The sequence below is a fragment of the Lycium ferocissimum genome, chromosome 8 (genome assembly GCF_029784015.1).
Source record: "Lycium ferocissimum isolate CSIRO_LF1 chromosome 8, AGI_CSIRO_Lferr_CH_V1, whole genome shotgun sequence".
NCBI lineage: Eukaryota > Viridiplantae > Streptophyta > Magnoliopsida > Solanales > Solanaceae > Lycium > Lycium ferocissimum.
In genome coordinates this window covers 59,508,349-59,526,177 of record NC_081349.1, presented here as the reverse complement: position 1 = coordinate 59,526,177, position 17,829 = coordinate 59,508,349, and the positions used below count along the sequence as shown (strand labels likewise).

Sequence of the window (17,829 nt, the reverse complement as noted above, 5' to 3'; positions counted from 1 at the left end):
AGAAGGCTGAACCCTTTTCCCCGAATGGAACTTTTACTTTAATGTAAGAGAAAGGACATAAATACCTTGGCGTAAGATTACAAGAAGAGCCTTTCAGGCTCTCATTTATTCATTTCATTTTTATCTTTACTTATCTATGTTTATTCATCAATGACCTGCTGTTTTGTATTTATATTTTTTGTTTTAAGTTTTATGCATAAAAAGTATAGTATATACGTCCTTCTTCCTAATTTATGTGGGTGTGTGCTTGAGAACAATATTTAAAAGAAAAATAATTTTGTTTTGGAAATTTATAGTCAAACAAGCCATAGCAATTTCTTTGGTTATAAGTCATCTCATTAAGGATAAAATGAGAAATTTAAAATTAAATCATTACTAAATATAGAAACCGTCATTCTTTTAAGGACTAAAAAAGAAAAACTATCATATATATTGAGAGTGATATTGTATTATTTACATAATCAACTCAATTAAAAGAATTTGCAAGTACTCCCCTCCGCCTCAATTTATATGAATTTATTTGATTGGATACAGAGTTTAAGAAAGAAAAAAGACTTTTGCAACTTGTGATTTTAAAGATGTCATAATATTTGTGGCTATAAGACTTTTGAAATTTATGGTCTTAAACATTTCATAATATTTTTGTGACTATAAAAACTTTTCATTAAGAGTAAAAATGAGAAGTTCATATTATATTATTTTTAATAACTTATAGGGGTTATTCTTTATGTCATAGATTAAGAGGAAATAGGTTCACATAAACTGAAACGGCGGAAGTAAGATGTTATAATGGGTTAAGTTTTACTAATGGTAAAAAAGTTCCTTAAACTCTGAGAGTGTATATCACTTAAATATTTTTTTCCCTATTGCTTTTCTAATCATAATAATAAGTCAAATGTAAGTCATAAAATGGCTTAATCAGAAAAAGAAAAATGTTCCGTGCAACCCGAAATAGGATAACAATTGTTAATGCTTAGTCCACATAGAGTTGTGTAAGTTGATGAGTGTCTAATTTATTACAACTTTGAAAGAGATTCTTGGCTAGTTCTTCACTGACTACTCGGGACCATTTAATGTGTTTCAGTTGGTGGGCCTTTGTTTACCTGATTCACATGTGAGGTCGGTGAAAGGCATCATCAACCTATTATTGGTGTTGGCATCAATATACTCTTGCTTAACCAAAGCTTTTGATGTTTTTAGTAGCTCAATATTACAAATATGTGTACACATGTTTGTGATTGTTGAGGGGGTTGTGAGTTGTTGAAGCTTTCGTGTGTGTCCGTGTGTATGTCTGTGTTTCATTTTTTTTCTTTTTTTTTTTCTTTATATGCGAACTCGAGACATGTATACTAATATTTATGAGTGTAGTTAAAGAGGTGTTTAAGGGGGTGGCATTAGTGTATTGGCTACACTAACAGTGGAGGCTAAGAAAAGTAGAGGCCTGTCTTTATTAGAGAAATAAACTATGGGTAGATAGATGAGTGTCTTTATTAGGGAAATAAACTATGTAAAAGAAGGGGGAATAACATGTAGCACCCTCTTTATATATTTGATTCTAGTTCATTTATTCCTATACACCCTCACAAAAATTGTTCACTCTTTCTTCCTTGTGTGTCTATCACTACACAAATAAGATAGTGTTAGCAAATAATAGGCTACAATGGTTACCAAGAAACCAAAAGTTGTGATAATAGGAGCAGGAATGGCAGGTATTACAGCAGCAAACAAGCTCTACACAAGTGCAGGTTCTAAAGAATTGTTAGAGCTGTGTGTTGTGGAAGGTGGTAATAGGATTGGTGGAAGGATTAAGACTTCAGAGTTTGTTGGAAGCAGGATTGAGATGGGTGCTACTTGGATCCATGGAATTGGGGGTAGTCCTGTTTACAAGATAGCTCAAGAGATTAACTCACTTGAATCAGACAAGCCGTGGGAGTGTATGGATGAGTTCTTGGATGAGCCATTGACAATAGCTGAAGGTGGTTATGAGCTCAATTCTTCCCTTGTTGACCCCATATCCAACCTTTTCAAGAAACTGATGGATTTTGCTCAAGGGAAAGCTATAGAAGAAAATGGTGTGTGTAGTGAATTTGTCAATGGATGCATAAAGAATGGTGGCCTAAGTGTTGGTTCTTTCTTAAGGAAAGGACTTCATGCTTACTGGGGTTCAATGAAAGAACAAGAGGAAATCCAGGGGTTTGATAAATGGACAAGAAAATTATTGGAGGAAGGCATTTTTGCAATGCTTGAGAACACACAAAGGACTTACACATCAGCTGGTGATTTGGAGACACTAGATTTCAATGCAGAAAGCGAGTATCGTATGTTTCCTGGGAAAGAAATAACCATTGCCAAAGGCTACTCCACTATAGTTGAGTCTTTGGCATCTCTTCTGCCGGATGGTTTGGTTCAATTAGGCCGAAAGGTCACAAAAATTGAATGGCAGCCTGATGATGGTGGTCACAACCAATCGGTAGATATCAAAAATGGCGAAGGTACTATGCCAGTAAAGCTACATTTTAGTGATGGATCAATCATGTATGCTGATCATGTGATTGTCACAGTGTCACTTGGGGTTCTAAAACAAGGGATTCGCGATAATTCTGGTATGTTTAGTCCTCCACTTCCTAGATTCAAGACTCAAGCAATCTCAAGGCTTGGTTTTGGTGTTGTTAACAAGCTATTCTTGCAACTAAGTCCAAACAGTGATGAATTAGATGGCAGTGATGCCATGAGGTTTCCCTACTTGCAGATGGTCTTCCATCAGTCCGACTCAAAGCTAAGGCATCCAAAAATACCATGGTGGACGAGGAGGACAGCTTCTTTATGTCCTATATATGGCAGTTCAAATGTTGTTTTGTCATGGTTTGCAGGTAAAGAGGCTCTTGAACTTGAATCACTTGGTGATGAGGAGATCATTAATGGGTACTCAACAATGATCTCCAATTTACTAGAAAACTCAAAGCATCTCAACAAGTCCAAATGGTGCAATGGACATACAAATTCTGCAGAAAGTTCCATCAAATTTGATAAGGTCTTAAAGAGCCAATGGGGTGGTGATCCACTCTTTTTGGGGTCATATAGTTATGTGGCAGTTGGATCAAGTGGAGATGATTTGGATACTATGGCTGAGCCATTGCCAAAAAGGAGCAATCATAGTATTAATTCAAAGGGTTCACCTCCACTTCAAATTCTGTTTGCAGGGGAAGCAACGCATAGAACCCATTATTCAACAACTCATGGTGCTTACTGTAGTGGACTAAGAGAAGCCAATAGGCTCCTTCAGCACTACCACTGTATTGATATATGATTAAAGTTTGTTGCCATAGAAACTAGGCAGGTTTTTCTCAGTTATTGGCTTTTGTTTTATATTTTTGCAGTGATTATTTATTTTCTATATTCGTTTGGTAAAGATGTTTGTTATTAATTCCTCTGTATGATTGGGAATTTGAGAGAGAAAAAGGGAACTGTAAGAGGGGGGAAGAGGACATATCCTTGATGTACTAATGAATGAATTAAAGAAGCTTCTTTTCAATGTGCTATTGCTTGCTGTTTTATTTTATTTGTGATTAAGAGATCTTTTCAATCTCCTTACCTTTACTTTCCTGTAATTTGATGATTCTTTGCTCATAAAGCAGACTACTTCATTATGCTTGAGCACCAATTATTTGATTACTAAATATAAAAGATAAAGAAGCTTTGGATATCATCATGTTTGGTCTAACTTTGGAGTCGCTTTTTGGATGGTTACTTGACAGGATCCGTTAAAAGCGCCTATTCACAGCTAGAATATTTCTTTGCTTTGAAAGATGTGTTTTTCTTTTAGTCCTCCAAAGAGAAAGTCTTGAACCAAAATGGTGAACACAAGGAGAGGCGGATCTAAAATTTCTATAATATGGGTGTACTACTAAAAAGGGAAAAAAAAAAGAAATATTAAGTGGGAATTGATCCCTACTCCTTGAGGTAGATAACTTAGAATTCAAACAAATGCACCATTTAGCCTTTTTTTGGAGCATATATTAGATTAACAACAATATATTCAGTGAAATCCCACAAAGTGGGGTCGAAGAGATAGGATAGAGTGTCTGTGACCTTATCCCTCTCTTAGGAGGTAGAGAGGTTGTTTCCAGAGAGACTCGCGAGGACAAGAGCATATATATATATATATATATATATATATATATATATATATATATATATATATATTAGGCCAATTCTAAAAAATATGTAAATAAAATATTTTATTTGACTAAAAGACCATGGGTTCACGGGCACCATTAATTACCCTATAAATTAACCCCTGGATGAAAGGACTATGAACTGGCTAAATTGATGAGTTAATTCACATTTCAGGATCCCCTTTTTCTGCAGCATTTCCTGCAGAAATAGCTTGAAATCCCAAAATGGCAGTAGTAAAATTCAAAATTAGACCTTCCGTTTTTAACTTTTTGTCAAAACTACTGTCCTTAACAATGAGACAGTAAGTAGGGATGGCTATGGCCATCTGATGACACCTCTGAAATTTTTGTGGTGTCCCTTAGGTTTAGACCCACACTAGAATGACAGGTCCTATTCCATGCATATGCAAACATACTAAGACAGTTAAGCCTCATTAGACTCAACAGTGCCCAAGTCCCAACCCCTTTTGTCACATTGGATTTCTATTCACATAACATCAATCTATTAATTTGACAGAAAGAAAACTGTCCACAAGCAACAAAACTCAGCATATCTAGCTTCATGTGTTCATGTTTTGCCATTATTTGAGCTATTACTGCAACATGTCTTTTGGTGTCATTTACAGCTTTTACTTAAGGGCCAAATCAAAGACAATGTCTTTCTAGTGCCTAAGATTTTCCTGTTATGAGATAACGAGAATTTAAGCAATGATAATGAAAAAGAAGAACACACAATTTTAACGTGGAAATCCTCAAGGGGAAGAAAACAATGATCGTCACCGACTCTTATTTCTCAATGAAAGATGCTTTACAAGGATACATAATTATGAAGAAAAGCCATGTATATATAGGCTGTGAAAGACCCTAAACCCTGTGGAAAGTGGATGACCTCCAAGTCGGTTTCCAAGTAGGAAACAGACCGCTTTTTCTAGTGCCTAAGATTTTCCATAGCATGGGAATGCCGCCCCCGGCAATCCCTTTAGTCGATCATAGATACTGGTCCTTACATCAGTCCCACAGACATAACTTTCCATCATCCAATAATACAATATTTAACATCATTTCCGCATGAACAACCAAACACATAAATCTTCATTTCAATAGTGTAAGTTATCAAAATCTGCTGAGATTTCCCAATGTTTCTTTTGAATTGACTGTTGTAGGGCAATCTTTTTTGTTTTGGGTATTGAATAGTCAAATCAAAGGGAGCTGTTAATGAAGACTCTATTATTGTTGAGATTTGCCTGGCTTTACCCCAAGAAAGAACTGAAATGGCCCACTTTATGTCTCTTTTCACCCTCCTGTGGGCTTCAATCAACCTTTGATAATTTATTCAACATTTTTTTAAATCATAAAGTAACAAATGAGAGAATACATACTCCCCATAAAGTAACAAATGAGAGAATCCTTTATCAAATTGGACCCTCTTTAATTTCTCTTTCACTCTACTCTAATTATCATTCATTATCAACACTAACAGTAATGCTTCTATTCTTGGATTAGTTCTCCATTCCTTAATTATTTGATAGTTATAGAAGCATCCGGGAGTGGCTCGGCCATAAGGCCAATAAACATTTTTTTCTTAAGATGTATTTTATATATATAACAGTTGCCTCCGCCGAAAGAATTTTTCAAAATTAAAATTGATAAAATCTTATCTAAGATCAATAATGTCTCAATATAGATTGAATGGATTAGCTATATTATCAATTGAAAAGGAATTGTTAGAACAAATCGACTATAACTAAAAACATATATAACGATCTTTCCTTTAAAAAGAAAAAGGACATTTCTCTCTGAAGTTTGACTTTAGGCCTCCAATATTGTTGAGACAATCCTGGAAAGATCATTACTCAAAGTAGCCATTGTATTATCGAAACGTATGCTTTCTATGAAAATTTTTACAATGATAGAGGCACAAGTATGACATGATCTGTGAGGGAGTTTTTAATTGATATTTTAATGTGGGATCCACCACTTTTTGCTCCCTCTCTCCCCCTTTCTCTTCCGTCTTCTCTCTCCTCTTTCCTCTTTTCTCTTTTTTTCTTTCTCTTTAAGCTACGTCTTCACTCTCCTTTCTTTCTCTTCTTTCCTTTTGTTTTTTCTCCCCATTTTTTGTTTTCATCAATTTTAAAGCTATTTCTATTTTACTCATTAGCAAAAAAAAAATTAAGATATTCTCGATTTCATTATCTGTTTTTCAATTTTATCTTAAAACTTCAGTTAAACTCCAAACAAGCTTAAAAGAAAAAAATTGGCACTTGAAAAAAAAAAAATTGATTGCTAAAAATGAACTTAGGATACTTCTGAAAGTAAAAACACCTTGGAAATTTATTGGACGTCCTTTTTTTAATTTTTTTTTTCTTTTGGTACATATTCAATTCAAAGTTTCTACATTATGTACCCCTAGAAATCCAAAATTTTAAGTGTCATCAAAGTAAATCCTAAATCTAGGATTATTAAAAGTTGGTTTAACCGATAAACTTACCAAAAAAAATTGTTATTGGATAACCGATATCGAGTTATTGGGAATTTATTTCTTATTATTAGAATTAGATTTTAGATTGTTAGATTAGTTAGTGATTAGATATTAGTATTAGACAAGATTTTATAAAAAAAAATCTGCTTGAAATGTATCTTAATGCTTGAAAGTTGGATAGGTTGGCCCTTACGTAAGGATTATATTGCCCCCAATTTTTGTGAAATACAAGATGCTTATTGAATGATAAGAAAGCTATTTCCACTTAGACAATTTTAGATATTCAAGGAAAATGATTTTTAACAATTATGTAATTTTTTTCTTTGACTGCCAGTTTGATTTTCAATTTTTAAATTTACATTAATGGTTAAACCGATAACCTAAGGTCTTATTAAAATTATATTCTTAAGTATATTTCAGTGATATTTCTCTATGAAAGATGTGGAAGGCCAAACTAATTGTGATTGAAGAATTTGCTGGTTCAGTTTATTGGTTAAACCAATTTTTAATACTCTTAGATTTAGGATATACTTTGATGACACTTAAAATTTGGATTTCTAGGGTACAGAATGTAGAAACTTTAAATTGAATATATACCAAAAGAAAAAGTGAAAAAAGGAAGTCTAATAAATTTTTCGTGGTGTTATTACTTTCAGAAGTATCCTAAGTTCATTTTAGTTATTAAAATTTAATTTAATTTTTTACAAGTGTCAATTACATTCTTTTAAACTTGTTTAGAGTTTAACTGAATTTTTAATATAAAGTTGAAAAACTAGATAATAAAATCGAGAATATCTAAATTTTGTTTGCTAATGTGTAAAATAGAAATAGTTTCAAAATTGATGAAAACAAAAAATGAGGAAGAAAAAAAAGGGAAAGAGGAGAGAGAAAGAAGAGTGAAGACGTAAGTTAAAAAAAAAAAAGGGGACTGAGGAGAGATAAGACGGGTGAGAAAGGACGACAGAGGGAGCAAAAAGTGTTGGGTTCCACATTAAAATATTAATTAAAAATTTCCTCCCAGATCATGTCATGCTTGTGCCTCTTATCATTGTAAATTTTTTCGCTTTGTATAGCTCCAACTACTCATTGCCTACCTCTTAATAAAAGAAATGCTAGACCCAGTAATTATATAATGTGAACAAAAAAGAATATAGTACTCCCTCCGTCCTAAAAAGATTGTCCTTTTTTGATTTGGCACAAAATTTAAGAAATAAAGAAAGATTTTTGAAATGTTTAGTCCAAAACAAGCCTTAAATATTTGTGTGGCTGTAAATCATCTCATAAAGTTAAATTGTTTCTAAATATAAAAAGGGAATAATCTTTTTGGAACAGACTAAAAAGCAAAAGGAAGACAATCTTTTTGGGACAGAAGAATTAATAATTATTGGGCCTAGCATATTTTTTTTAATCTAAAGAAACATGTAGAAGTTAATCAACCAATTAAGCAAAGGCCAAAGTTTTAGTGAGTCATCATATTAATATGTATTCAAGCTCTTTCATAACATGGAAAGAGGACATATATAGATTTGCTTCTGATGTAACTGAAATGTTAGATTAAGTGTAAGAATGGAATATCTCTTGCTTGAATGATAATTAAGAACTGGAAATACAAAAAAAGGCTAAATTAATCTTGAAATAGTCACAAGTCATGTCAGCATCTTTTTGTTTTTTTCTCTTTTTTTTAATTTCTCTCTCAATTGTCCAAGCAACTGTTGTAAACAGTAAACTCATGTACGAGTACTTGTTTTAGTGCTGTTTATGAGCAGTTAGCTGCGGTTGCAATACTACTTATTTGATAATCAAGATTTTCCAAATAGTGCATTAATTATTTGAGGTTGGCATCCAAACCAAGTATTTTGTTGGTTTCTTTAGTCAGATCATACGAAACATGATTTCTGTCTTTTTTCTGTTTTTAAAATAAGATGTTTGTCTTATTTTCTGTTTGTTTAAAAGCACCATGGGTATCATGAACTAATTCCATCTTCATCGTTTGCCAACCATCTTAATGGAAATATGTTTAAATATGTTTTCTCCTATTAATTACTAAATAAATAAAAATGCCAATAGGCCTATGTCCACTGATTCATTTTTTATTATAAAAGTGACTTAAATTAAAAAGGGTAATTTAAGAGAGTTTATTACACAAGGGAATCGATCGTGGTGATTTAATTCCCAAATAGTCCTTGTGACAATAAAGTATAGCATGAAATGGAGGAGTGAGCCAAAATATAATGTTGTCTTCAGCTAGACTATGCGGATCCATCATATAAACCTCAAGTAGAAATCTACAATCATTCAATATACTATATATATATATGAATAAAGTGCATTTTTTTTTTATTATGAAGTGAAACGATCTTTCAATGTGTTAGAATATTTTTTTGACAATTAGTTGAAATAGATTCTTTGTAAAAGTCAATTCCAATCCGTTGATTAAAGCAATATCTCATATTGCCCTCGGTGCATATAAGAGGAACATTGCTTTTCTCTTTTTCTTTTCTTATATATATTTTTTTTTTTTACAAAATGGGAACAATAGCCACGAGATATATATAAGAGGTTTTTTTATTTACGCAAAAAGTAAATAAATTTTGCGCAATCAAATCATTTAAAAGATAAATACATGTCCATAAGTGAAATAAAAACAATTGGTACCATGAAAAATAATGCAAATAACTTCTGAAAACAAGTTAAATCGCAAATCGCAATGATAGTGTAAAATTTTATTTACAATCTCAGTGTCATTGATGTAAGTTAGATCCTATACATAAATGCAACTTGCGGTAAATTAAAAGTAAAGGGAGAGATACCTCCTTTTAATTTGTACATAATTTTAGAACTAAAGCCTAGAGGGTAAGGGGAATATATAGGGCCTTTTAAAAAAGTTTCTCTTTCGACCCCCAAAAGATAGTGGTGCAACGGATGGGGCAGCCTTCCTTCTTAACTGTCTTTGGGTTTGAGTCCGGATATAAAAAAAAAATTATTGGTAGGGAGCGCTTCCCCACTGAACGGCGCTACGCGACGCGAATCCGGATATAGTTGGGCTCCAATGCGGGTACCGGACACTGGGTGGGAAACTAAGAAAGATATATATATATATATATATATATATATATATCTTCCACCTTTGTAACTGCAATTGTAATTTGTTTTCACTGTCAGTGAATTATACAGACAGTGACATTTCTGGTTATTATCGAAAAGTAACATATCCTTTAAAGATCTGTCCTTTGAATGAAATCAGAAAGACCATCTTATTGGATCTGTCTTTGAGTTATTTTGCATGGTCCAGCCTAAACTGCTGCTAACAGTACAAAACAAATTCTTGATTTGATTCCATAGTGCTATCTCTGTATTTTTCAGGTCATTACTGATACAGGCCATCTTCACTATCGTTAATGCGGATCCTCAATTTTATATCACTAGCTAAGTGCCAAGAATCATTGATCTTAGCTTATAGGGTGTATTCGGTACGCAGGAAATAATTTTCGAAAAATGTACTGGCACAACAAAAGGGAAAAAACACTTTCTTCACTTATATTTTTTTCCGTTAATCCATTTTGAAATAACTTTTAAGTTTTAGCGAGTGTTCTGGAGTTAGACAAAGTTTCTTCTATACATTATTCTGGAAATATGTTCCTTCATACCATACAGTGTGCGAATTTGGTATAATTTCAAAATCGATAAATGTATACACGTGTGATCGTATATCTATTATTCTAATTACTAAGCTATCTAAATGTTTATGTATTTTAGTATGTATGTACCCACCTTAATGACAGTCCAACTCATTTATCATTAACTTGTTCGATTGTTGATTATAAAGGGTTAAAGACTTTCTATAAATCCTTCTTTCCTTTCCAATCAAGACCTTTAGTAATATTGGACATATAAGAGTTTTCATCCTTTACAGCTTCTTTACCTATATTCCCTTTTCTTGTGTTTTCTTTTTTATTTTTGCTGAGAAAGGAATAAATAAAAGAAAAGGAAAAACGTTACCAAGTTTTAACGAGCAAGAACTCAACTGACGTATGCAGAAATTTACGTAAATAATGTAAGTATATTAATGCAAAAATATATTTTCTGTTGCTGATAACCATTTTTTTGTAGTGAATTCAGCTTGTAATTGCTTTTGGATCTGGAATTGTGGTTTTTTTTGGCTTTGTTTCTTATTCCAAATTAATAGTTACTTTACATTATTTTCAGGCGATGTCGATCTTTATGTGTGTATTAATATTTTTATTAGTATTTTTTGTAGCGTACATATATAAGGGATTTTTATGTGAAGTTGTATTTACTGACCATCCTCACTAAAGGATGTCACGATACCCCCCCCCCCCCCCCCCCCCCCCGCCCCCCCCCCCGCCAAAATAATTGTGGTAGGATGATACTTATGTATTCCTTAGTCATTAATTAGAGATCTCGCGTTCGAATTTTGAAATAGTCGTTTTTGGCATGTAGAAAACATGTTACATCATAATAGAATTTGTTACATCATAATAGAATTTTTCATTGCCAATACGGATTAATCAGAGCCCAAACTAAATTACATGTAAGATATCGAATATGGGTGGATTGTGGTTGTAACTAGAACTACATGAAACGTTTAAAATTTGTCTATACTTAGTAAGTATTATAAATTAAATTCTACTATTAATTCTCAACAAATGCCTTTCATGTCAAATTGTCAATTAATTAACCATCACAAGATCTAGTTGAAACAAATGCGATTTCAATGAAATCACAAACCTCAGTCGTTGTTATAATAGAGCTCCGACAAGAAGACCCACCACCATTTTTTTTTTTTTTTAAGTAAAGGCCATCATGAAGGTGGAATTTTATTGATAATGAAAATATGTACAAATCAATCCAGAGGAGATTGATCCAGCTAAAAACAAAGAACAGAAATAAGGAAAGAAAAAAACAGGATCTATCCAACAAGATTGATCCAAATAAAGAAACTAACAGAAAACAAAGGAAAATCTAGTGGAATATGGCCAGCAGAAGTAGACATCAACAGATTATCACCAACTAGAATCCGAGAGCCTTGGCTTGATAACTTCTATCACACCTTCAAAGTCTCACAGGTGGAAAGTATCAAGTCATATGAATCATTCTTCAGGCAAGCTTGAAAGTAGCTGTATATTGCTGTATATATCACCTTCTGCATGAAACCAGGCCACTATCTTGCTTGATCCATAACTAGTACAGTCTGCTACATATATCATGAACATCACAACATTTATATTAAGGAATGAGCATGACAAACACACTAATACCACCCTAATACATATGCTGCAATAGCTCATATTCTGTTGAAATTCTGTACTTAGCAATGGCTTTTACTTCTGGTATCATGGACTTCAATCTGGTGCTTTGTCTTGAATAGTTCTTACTCTCAAGTTAGGAATTCCAATCTTTTCCAAATTCAGAATCTTCTTAGCTTGACTTGGTAGCTCCTGAAAATTATGAAACTGAACTGTACCTGCAAAATCAAAAACAAAGTTAGTTAAAAAGTCTGCAAGTCCATTTCCTTCTCTGTGTATATGCACCATAGTCACTCTTTGATCTTCCATCAGCCTTTTGATATCATCCACCAACATTGAAATGCTCCAAGGGATCTTCCATTCAGCATTGATAATCATCTTCATGGTCATGGAATCAGTCTCTATAGTCAATGGAAATAGTTGCTTATCCACACAATACATCAATCCCATTCTAATAGCCTCAGCCTCAGCAACTATATTTGAACCATCCATCAGAGTTTTAGAAGCTGCATATGACAAATCACTATCTTCATTCCTGATACAAAATGCAGCAGAACTTGGTCCTGGATTTCCTTTAGCAGCTCCATCAGTATTACACTTGTAGAATCCAGATGCAGGTCCCATCCATTTAATAACTCTGCAGATAACTGTTGGCTTATATCCTTCAAAAAACTGAATAATCTGATGCCATCTAGATGGAATATTCAGCCTAGGAAACAGAACTTTACATAACATGTAAATGTTCAGATTTATTTCATATATCACTCTATTCAGATTCATATTGCCATCATGTAACTTATTGTTTCTCCACTTCCATATTTGCCACACAATGAAAGCAGGAACTACTTTGTATATCATCTTCAGTTTGTCATGGCATTTTGCTTCCCACCAACTTCTAATAGCATGTTTCACCTGAATACAATTCATGCTCAATCCATCCCCTGCATTAAAGACTCTCCATACCTTGGTAGCAAAATCTCCACACAGAAACAGATGGTTAATAGTCTCATTCTGAGCAGTATAGCAGCAGCAACACTTTGAAACTGTAGGAATGCCAATACTTGCCACCACTTTATCAATTGGCACTTTCAACTTCCACAATCTCCACAAGAAGAATGAAATTTTAAAAGGCACACCTTTAATCCACATATTCTGAAATGGCACTGTTACATTAGCTTTTTGTCTCAACAGCTCCCATGCACTACTTACTGTAAACCTTTCTGTACTTGTCATCATCCACCAAGATCTGTCCCATTCATTTGATGCATATTTAATATCAATTTCCTGTGTTATATGCTGCACTATATCTTCAGGAAACAGCTGCATGAGTTTGTTAACATCCCATCTTCCATTTGAAATAAACTCAGAAACATCTTTAGCATGATCACTGATATGCCAGGTCATGGGAACCACATAGCTAAGATCACCTAACTTAGTCCAATTATCAAACCAGATGTTTGAACTTTCAATCTTTGGCTCCCACCAGATTTCCTGCTCAACACTTTCCCTTGCTTCCAACATCATCTTCCACACTTGTGACCCTCCTTTCCATTGAACCACCTGAGGAATCTGCTTCTTACAGTATTTGTTCCATATGAAATTAGCCCAAAGTGAACTAGAGGTTCTAAACTTCCACCAAAGTTTAGGGAAGTTTAGCACATAAGGCTTTGGACATGTGATAAATAGACCTGAATCCCAATCCTCCTTCATGTTTAGGAAAGCACATGTTAAGCCAAGATGACCGATGTCGTTTCTTCCTTCCTCCTTATTATTCCAAAAGAACTTTGCAAAGATCTTGTGTAGTTCTTTTGTAACACATTTAGGAGGCCTTATAGTAGATAGAACATGAATTGGAATACTTTAAAGAACACTTGTGATCAGAACTGCTTTTCCACCATAAGACAGTAACTTTCCTTTCCAAGTTTGCAACTTGTCTTTGACTTTCTTCAATAACTCAGTATAGTCTACTTTCCTTTTCCTGGCATGAGTAATTGGCACTCCAAGATATGTAAAAGGAAACTGCCCTCTCACAAATCCATTATCGCTTCAACTCCGTTGACTCGGCTTTCATTAGAAACTTTGCTGAACATATAAAATGAATTTTTCCTCTTGTTTATCAGTTGTCCAGATATCTTCTCATATTCTTGAAGAGTATCCATGATCATCTGTAAAGAGTAATTGTTTGCAGATGAAAAGATGATTGTATCATCTGCATATGCCAGATGATTCAGCTCAGCACTCCATTTTGGCATCCCATAACCAACAAAACCAGGCTGATCAAACAAAGAGTTTAAGGCTCTTGAAAGAACTTCTGTAGCTATGATGAAAAAAGCAAGAGAGAGTGGATCACCCTGCTTGACACCCCTTGTAGAGTGAAATTAACCATGTGCCTGACCATTTAAAAGCACAGAATACCAATTATTTGCCAATAGTCTCCATATGAGATCAATGAAATTTCCAGAAAATCCCATCTTCTTCATCACCTTACATAGATATAACCATGAGACCCTGTCATATGCTTTTGTCATATCCAGCTTAATCACAACATTTGTTGGTTTTCCTCTCTTCCTTATGTCAGTTACAATTTCTTGTGTCAACAATACATTCTCAATAATATTCCTGCCTGTTACACCTCGAAAATTTCCCCGTTAGGGTACAGTGAATAGACTCACGAAGGACATGACGTATACGAGGTTGGGATAAGCAAGAGATAGTAATTGACGATCCTAATTAAGATTTTCAAAGACATCCGAGTTAAGGAAAGAAAGTTGTTAAGGAAAACAAGTCATATGTTGAGTAACGGATGAGAATTACGAGTATTAAGTTAATGATGTCTTAATGACCCTTTGAGGAAGAGTTATAACGTCCCTTAGAATGGTATTGAAGTAAGGAACAAGTGTTAAGAAGGTTCCATAAGGATCGGAGATCAAACGAGTCGACGAAACGATTCTCGGAAGAACTGGACAACCTACGGCCAGACATATTGGCCGTATAAAATATATGGACCGTATGTCCAACCGTAGATTCAGTCCAAAGAGAGCATACTTCACTGGACCGATCTACGGCCAGACATACGGACCGTATAAAACATACGGACCGTATGTTGGTCCGTATAAACTGGTCGGGACTGAGTTCATTTTTATATAAGGGACCCTTTTCATTTCATTTTCCACTTCACCTCTACACTTCAAGACCTCTATAGAACATTCCACTCACTTCATCCACAAGAAACCAAGAGAAATCAAGGATCAACAACAAGAATTAAGGTGAATCAAGTGAAGGAAACCCATTAAAAGTCATCCAAGTCAAGGAATCCCAAGAGAGATAAAATAGGGTTTTGGTGCTAAGGGTGAATCACCATTCCAAGCTTATTCCTCTATTATCTAAGGTAAGTTTCATGATGTTTACATGTTGTTTGAAGTATTTATAAGTTGAAACACATGGATTGTAGAAGTGTATAGCAAATGGGTCATCAAATGTGTGAATAGTATTACTAGTGAGTTATAGTTGAATTGAATCATGGAAATGGATATGTTGATGTTATGAATGTGTTATAAATGACCTATAGAACATGAAATAAGTATTGGATATGAAAGAATGCGACGATGGACTTTTAGTCATGAATATGGAGAATTGAAGTAGAATTGTGAAATGCGAATTATGTAAATGAATGACGATTGTTGTTAGCGATATTGTGATGATTGTTATGAATGTTGGGAGTTGATATAGAATATGGCGGAAAGTAGTATAAACAAAGGAAATGCTGCTCAAATTTCTCTAGCTCTAGTAAGTACGTTTTCATGACTAGTTAGCTAATGACGATACGAATTCTCTTGAAGGTATAAACAAGTGCACTCAAGGAGAACGAGCAAACGATAGAATAGTAAACGACAAAGGTATGTGAGGCTAATCCCTTCTTTCTAAGGCATGAGTCCATATGGCATGAATTTCCTCTTTCATTACGAATGTCCTATCTTCAAGGAGGCTACGAGCCATTATGCATGAATAGCCATACGAGATAAGAGATATGCTACGATTACGACAATGATAATGATGAGCTTAAATCTAGAGATGCTATAGCCTATGATATGATGTTCCAACTAAGCTAATGAAGTCATATGAAATCTATTGATGTTAGTCCCTATTTACACTCACCTTATGTTTGTTCCTCCAAGGTGAGGCAGGATAGTTACGAATGCTCATAAAGACATCGGGGGTCCACGACCTTACGTCACCCCGACATGACTATACTTGCTTCCAAGTTCTAACGAATGAATTGATGACATATGTATGATGATATTAACTTATGATAAAACTATGATATGCTTATGAAATGAATGGTAGCGATGACTATGATGATGTATAATGTACGAGGATAAATGCATGCTGTGTATGATGATATGATTCTACCGAGACTAGATGGCCGGGCATGTCACCGCTAAGGCGGGCTGTTATGATTCTACCGAGCCTAGATGGCGGGCATGTCACCGCTGGCGGGGCTGCTTATGATTCTACCGAGCCTAGAGGGGTCGGGCATGACACCACTAGTGGGCGGCATATGATGGTTACCCGGACGCGGGTTAACGACATGATAATGTATAATCGATGTGACGATGCATGTATGGCATGATGATGTATCTGTGATATGATAAGGCCTACGCTATGGTAATGTATATGATGTGCTTATGTATGACGAATGTATATGAAATGTATTTATGATTATAAGAGTACACAGGTTATATCTCCACCTCATGACTTATGATATTCTTATTATGCTTATTTCACTCCTGCCTTACGTACTCAGTACAATGTTCGTACTGACGTCCGTTTTCTTTGGACGCTGTGTTCATGCCCACAGGTAGGCAATGAGACGGTGCCGATCTATAGGAGCTAGTAGCTGACTTGTGAGCACTCCATTGTCCGGAGGTGCCGTTGATTATTCTTTTGGTATATATATGTATATGGTTATGATTGGGCACGACGGGGTCCTGTCCCGTCCCTATATCTAGTACTCTAGTAGAGGCTCGTAGATACGTATGTGTGGGTAGCATGGTCCTATAGTTGTATGTATATGCATGTATATATATTATTATTTTGATAGCCGAAAGGGCTTATGTTTATAAAAGTGATTATGTTGCAAATGACGATATATTTCCATGGTTATGAGCATATAGCATGAATGAGAGCAGATAAGTAGCAGAATGAGTGGTGTTCGGTAGTTAGCCCCGGATGCCCGTCGTGGCCCGTAGTTCGGGTCGTGACACTGCCCTTGACAAAACCTGATTGATTTGGAGATATCACCCTTGTAAGTAATCTGTCCAATCTATCATGAACTACTCTAGATATGACCTTATTAATAAAGTTGCTAAGACTTATAGGTCTCATATCGTAGAAAGACTCAACAACATTCTTCTTTGCGGAATACTAGATTAGTGTGAGTGATTGACTTGGGAAGAGTCTGACCATCAAAGAAAGCTTTAACAACACTAAATACATCATCCTTGATCACTTCCCAAAGACTTCTGATAAAAGATCCCAGAAAAACCATCAGGGCCACAAGTACTATCTCCATTTAATTCAAACACAGCCTTCTGTACTTCCTCTATAGTAGGTTGTTCAACAAGTAACATATTATCCTCCTCTCTAATCAGTTCAGGAATATGATTAAGAATTGGAGAATCTTCACTAACCTCCTCATGATTAAATTGCTTATGATAAAAGTTAACAGCTTCAACAAAGAACTCCATCAGCATCCTCTAACCAAGTTCCACAGCATCTTGAATCCTCTTGATCTGGATTCTTTTCCTTCTTCCTTTTACCAGACTATGGAAAAATCTTGTATTTTTATCAACTTCTGAGAAACAGTCCATCCCAGCTTTTTGCCTCCAGAATTCTTCCTCATAGTGAA

The 17,829-nt window shown here is 34.7% G+C and overlaps 1 protein-coding gene across 1 annotated transcript; it reads left to right on the top strand.

The window, feature by feature from the left end:
- Nucleotides 1-1,271: 1,271 nt before the first annotated feature.
- Nucleotides 1,272-3,539, top strand: LOC132068788 (probable polyamine oxidase 5). Its single transcript, XM_059462495.1, has one exon. It carries the CDS (start codon nucleotides 1,661-1,663, stop codon nucleotides 3,305-3,307), a length of 1,647 nt encoding a protein of 548 aa, XP_059318478.1. The 5' UTR covers nucleotides 1,272-1,660; the 3' UTR covers nucleotides 3,308-3,539.
- The last annotated feature ends 14,290 nt before the right edge of the window (nucleotides 3,540-17,829 follow it).